The sequence below is a fragment of the Epargyreus clarus genome, unplaced genomic scaffold (assembly GCF_041222505.1).
Source record: "Epargyreus clarus isolate Ecla_fem2 unplaced genomic scaffold, WU_Ecla_fem_2.2 ptg000007l, whole genome shotgun sequence".
Lineage (NCBI taxonomy): Eukaryota > Metazoa > Arthropoda > Insecta > Lepidoptera > Hesperiidae > Epargyreus > Epargyreus clarus.
This window is the reverse complement of record NW_027332215.1, coordinates 26,059,627-26,065,645: the sequence shown is the minus strand read 5'-3', so window position 1 is coordinate 26,065,645 and position 6,019 is coordinate 26,059,627. Positions and strand designations below refer to the sequence as shown.

General features: G+C 35.9%; 1 protein-coding gene across 8 annotated transcripts in view; it reads right to left on the bottom strand.

Annotated features, from left to right (window-relative positions):
• Positions 1-2,477: 2,477 nt before the first annotated feature.
• shaker (potassium voltage-gated channel protein Shaker) overlaps positions 2,478-6,019 on the bottom strand; it is a 133,934-nt gene continuing 130,392 nt past the window's right edge. For 7 of the 8 annotated variants that reach the window (XM_073075258.1, XM_073075259.1, XM_073075260.1 and 4 more), the window contains 3 exons: positions 5,495-5,624; positions 3,704-3,909; positions 2,478-2,694 (listed from right to left, as the gene is read on the bottom strand). In XM_073075258.1, coding sequence (XP_072931359.1) covers positions 2,651-2,694; positions 3,704-3,909; positions 5,495-5,624 — 380 coding nt within the window. In that variant the 3' untranslated portion in view covers positions 2,478-2,650. The remainder of the gene's footprint in view (positions 2,695-3,703; positions 3,910-5,494; positions 5,625-6,019) is intronic. The other variant, XM_073075265.1, reaches the window with a different exon arrangement.

Genomic DNA, 6,019 nt, shown 5'->3' with positions numbered 1-6,019 from the left:
TGAACTTTACAATGCCTTGTGCCGGAGGCGAATCACATAGGGTTCTTCTTTAAACTTTTAGACTAAGACATTTATAAGGTACTTACATGATTAAGCCGTAGCGCGTCCTGGTGCTGCAGAGCCGTGAAGTCATCCACGGCGCCGGCCTCCATGGCGGCTTGCCGCTCGAGCAGCAGGCGCTCCTCCTCGCGCAGTCGCCGCAGGTTCAGCTCCAGCTGCTGGTCCGCCATGGCCGCCTCGTCCAGCTCCATCACGTCCGATGACGACTCGTCGCTCACTGACGACTTCTTCTGAATCGGCCCTGAAACTATACAAGCTCAGATTGTGAAATATTCGTCGAAAAATGTGTACATTTTAAACCTACCTATAACCTACCCCATTAAGCTTACGTTGTCTATCTTTCTTACATTTCAAGATAACCGAATTGTTACAGAATTGATTTTGTATTGCCGATTTTCTTAAAAAAAAAACTTCAGTAATATAATTTACTTTGTGTTATGTTAGAACAACATAATTCAAACTATAACAATAAATAATGTTATGTGTGAGCAGGGCTAGCTCTTAAATAAAACATTTTTGGTAAAGGCGAAGTACAAATTGAGATATGGAATCTTTATCTTTACGTTAACAAAATAAGAACTAGATATATGAATAATCCAAACTACTAGTACTTGGTTGTACAAAGAAGAAGAAATTGCTAAAGATTGTTCAATCGAAAATGTACTGCACGAGTAGAACCCCGAGCTACTTACTATGCATTAACTACCGTTTAATATTAATATCGCTTCTTTTGTACTCCATCAGTACATAAGTAATTTACGTTTTCCATTTGTAGTTGAAATTACATTCTTGATTTATATTGCAATACTTAACACATCTTCTTTCAACAAAATTGTTTAAATGTTTTAATTTAACCAATTTGATTAAATGAATAATAGTAGTACCTAGATATTAAAGCTTAATGGTTCAATCAATCAGTAAGGCCGCATTAATATGATTATCAATCAAATTAAATTGAATTCATAAGTCGTATTTGATTGCACATATCTATCGGTGGAGTTAGAAACATAATGTATGTTTTGTTATTAATTTTGTATGGTTAAGGGCACATGAATGATTATTATAATTAATCTGAATAATTTGAATACATTAATATAGAGCATTTGTTATTGTTATTTGTAAACAAGTATTGCCCGAAGTGTGTCTGTCATTATAATAATGCAGTGAAAATGTCGCAACGGATATGTGTGCATATCCGTTGCGACATTTTCACTGCTTGAGTTAATTCATAACAAAAATATACCTACCTATAAGGATGTAGTACGGATTGAGTAAATGGAGATTGAATTTGAATTTGTATATACCCGTAAAATTATGAATTATATTACCATAAAATATAAAGGAAGAAAAGCAGTTCAAATGCAGCATAAATTCCACTAACCTATATCCGAAGTTGATTTTTCTGTAATTGAGACTAAAATATATGGTTTAAGTGATTACGGAGTGCATCAGTAATATCTAACTGTGTAGGTTTAGGTAGTATACCTCATTAATTCTTAATGCTACATTTGTAAGTTATTGAAACTGAAGCGGCACATGAAGAAAATGTAATAAAAACGCAACTTACTTTTCAATTCCAGGTGCAACATTTATGCCTAAATGCTAAAAAAAAAACAAGCAAAATAAGAAACTTATTATAAAGCAGTATTTTGTAAAAAATACCTACATAATAACATAACAAAAAATACTAATTACTATTGTGTCATTTACGATAAATATTCTTGTAGGTAATCATGCTAAATTATGAATACTAAATAATTTACTATAATTAAAAAAGAACTAGACCGATTTCTGTAATTTTGACCACAGATGTTGACTGTAACGGTAAAAGAACTACGTATTTTTATATTACCTATTGCAGATTGACTAATCACAACATAATAATATGATTCTAATAATATGATTCATAATAATATGATTCTTCAATTGAAACCAAAATATATACGTACCTATTAAATTATAAAACATATTTCCATAATATGTTCATAATTTTTTCACTAACGCATAGTCCCCAAATCATATTAAAAAGCCATATTTAAAAGTCTTTAAAGTCTCATGATTTTAATTACAGTATAATATTCAAATTAGTTATTTAGTTCTATTTAGTAATCAGAAGTATAATTTACGTAGATATTACAGTTTATTATCGACAGTTTAGCGACAAAGATTAAACAAAAATGTGTTTTAGGCAATATTTAAAGTACTTGATTCATTAATTTGTTTGTTATTTGCCTTTAATATGGAATCATCAACAAGTAGGTAATTTGTATATAAAATTAAATAAATGTGACCTAGAAAATCGATCGGGTCTCGTAGAAATGAAAGACTATTGACGACTTTGATCGCGTCGATTCTTTAGCAATACATACATATGTATGTAGGTACCTACCTATCTATGCGATTACAAAAGAGAAAAAGAAAATATGTAACAATTTTTATTATCGCATCTTTACATCACTTAAACTAATATTTACATGAACACTGCACTACTCCGCCTTACACGTTAATATCACAAAGATCGTCCCTGTCGATAACTGTTTAGTTCGCGGTCCACGCCGAGTACGCACTACGACTAAGGCACTACAAAATGTCACTGATCACTGCATAACTCGTCCTTTTCATCGTCCTTCCCACCTGAAAGTGCCGAAAACAAAAATAAAAGAAATAAATAAAAAGAAAAAGCGCGACATGCAAACATAAAGCTTCCCATTCATATTTAACTGAAACGGGCCACGAGGAGGACTCGCAAATCAATGGTAAATGTGCCAAAACAGGTCCCTATACAAGTACCGTGTGCTCTGAATTTTGTACGCCGTCCGTTTGCTTTAAATGCAATATTCGGTATAAATATAGACTATGATTCGTAGGAAATTAGCTTTCTCATTTAAGTTTTCCTATTTCTAAGTTAACAGTCGGTATAAAATTCAAGTAGGGTTGAAGTGCAAACTAACTCTATTGAAGTTGCGGCGGGTCGAGAGGCGGAGGGCGCACGTGAAGTGGGAAAAGGCGGCGATAATCTTGAGCCGAGCAGCTTTTTGGGGTCTCGTCTGACCGGCTACGATTGCCAAATCCGTGGAAATATGACCGAACAACGTCATGTCAACTAAAATCATTATATTATGTATTATGTTGGCAGGCTATCGGCGCTGCGTACAATTTAATTCATACTATTTAAATAATGTTCTGGCATTGGAAATGAGCCAAGAAACTTCATGATAATACTTTATATTTATCTATCAATCGACGAATAAACAATTTGGCAAAAAATCAATCGTCGGTTGTCGTTTACCCTACCCCCATCGGACAAGTCTGTTGTTTATCAGAATATTCACGTCCGCACAAGAATAGAGTTTCATACAATATTAACTTTTAGCTCGTTCACTAAAGTGTGCAAATTTAAGACATAACCTGTACTTATCGTTAACTTTTCTCTGAGGTAACCTAAGTATTAACCTAAATAAAAAATAGTAAGGCACTTTTGGGACCCTCAAGTATTTTAAAAATAACTCTAAAATAAAATATCACTAAAAATAAATGTTAACTAGTAAGTGCTATACTATATCTAATGTTACGGTATAATAATACGAAAAATACAAGAATGGCTCAGAATAGTGCACCGTGCGAGATATGATTATTTACTCACTCAAGTAGGGTTCGCCCATAGTGCCGGGCAGGTACGGGCAGCTGGTGACGTGATTGAAATTCTGCGACTGCATCTCCTCTTGATCCGTCTCTCGATGGTAGAAGTAGTTGAAGTTCGACACGATGACAGGAACGGGCAGCGCGATCGTGAGCACGCCAGCGATAGCGCAAAGCGAACCCACAATCTTTCCCCATACTCCAACCGGCCTAATATAAAACACATTATTAGAAGACTGATAGTTTAAACAAATCGCAAGTTGCCACTAACAACAAAACAAAACAAATCGTGATCATCATATCTAAAATTGCTTCAAATGAACCCTATGATAAAGCGACATGCTTCATAATAACGCAATGAGAACCTAGTGGTGCTGCACTGAAATAATATAAATTCAGTTTTATAAAAAATATTACATAAAATAATAAGAAAACACCCTATGTTCCTAATCATCAAAAAATCCTGAAATAATCGCACGGCTGCTTTTTGCAAAGCATTACAATTCCATTCATCACCACACATTCCCGCCATAGCTCGTCACAGCAGTCTGGAGAGAATTTATCGCACAGCTAGTGTTTTACGCGAGCACACAATAACCAAAACTTTGCCTACAATATACTCATGTTACATTTCAAACACGTGTACCAGATAAAAGTATATATTGTTCTATAATATTCGTTGAAAGTTTTGGCCAAAGCGTTTGAAGTAGTAATTCAAGAAATATAAAAACATAAATATAAATTAAATGAAAAATAACTGTTGTTTGACATTAAAAACGAATTATAAATTGTAAAACCTAAATAATTGACTTGGAGCACCTTACATACATGCAATTTTCAACTAATATCTATCTAAACTGACTATCGAAAATGGTGTGGTAACGAATTAATGCGTAACGACAAAAATAAGCAATGAATATTCTGAACAAAACATCAATTTTACATAGTAATTTCCAATGTGAACTCATCACATATTGCAGGCAAGTGTATGGTTGCAGAACATTCCAAAGAAATGAACTCGGTACGGCAAATGAAACTACATGTGATTTGCAGAGGACTGTGGTGGCTAAAAGCAAATAATTAAATGCAGCCCTACATGAGAAACTAAAGAAACTGTGGTGATGTTAACTTATATTCTGATAATGATCACCATTTTCGATAAACTATTGTGTCAACACCATTGTAACAATCACAACACCAAGAAAAGGGTGGATGCACATATATTTCAGCTTAAGCGTTACAGAGGAAATACATCCAGAGAGGAGGAGGTAGGAAATACACCGACAAGAACACTTCAACTCGATTCGAGGGAGATACTTGTCAAATTATCTTTAATTATATTTGAGTTGAAGTGCATCGCAACAAATGCTCTTATGAATACGCTTTGGAAGGGGCGATTGTCACACAGACGATACACTGTTTATACAAGTATCATAAACACTATAATTGACGGTCATTATAATAATAATAAGTAATTGGAATATTCCGCAACTATACATTTATGTAAAATTGACAGAGTTCAGGAAAAGTATGACGTAAAAAGTAGAATCAAATTAAAAATAATAAGAAATAACAATAGTCTCATACGTGCAAAAAATTTATAGAAGGGTGATTAAAACGTGATATGATCGGTTAAGTTCTAGGCGAACCGACGATAAATTGAAATTAAAGCAAAAGTTATATAATGCGGCGAAAGAAATCACGACAGTGTTAAAATACCGATGTGGGGTTGTAGAATAAAATGAAATGTCGAGAAGGCAGAGATGAAATAAGGGGTGAAGTCGCTGTTTCATACGTCATGTCTCCGTATCCTACGGTCGTCATTGTCACGACCGCCCACCAAAACGCATCAGGTATGGATTTGAAGAAACTGTTCTCACTTCCAGCTTCGGCGAAGTACACCGCAGAGGAGAACAGGACCACACCTTTAAGAACAAGCACACACCAACGGAGAATACAGTGGAACGTTCAGTGCTAGGGAGCGAGTGCGAGCGGGCGCGGGCGGGTCGCACGACGGGGTTACCTCATGTCTCCATAGCCGACGGTGGTCATCGTAATGACGGCCCACCAAAACGCGTCAGGGATTGAGGAAAAATTGGTATCGGGCCGATCTTTGTCGGCAAAAAAGACAGCGCTGGAGAACACGACCACCCCTGCGAACACAAAGCATGTTGTGCACGCGCGACTGCAGCGGGCTCGCGTCGCTCCGCGCGGCGTGGAGGCGTCGCGGCCGCCAGCAAGCGCTTCTCGCTTGGTGCTTCCAACGACACACTCACCACGCATTACTGTTTATAACCCTATCTCAGTTTGTTTAACTTAA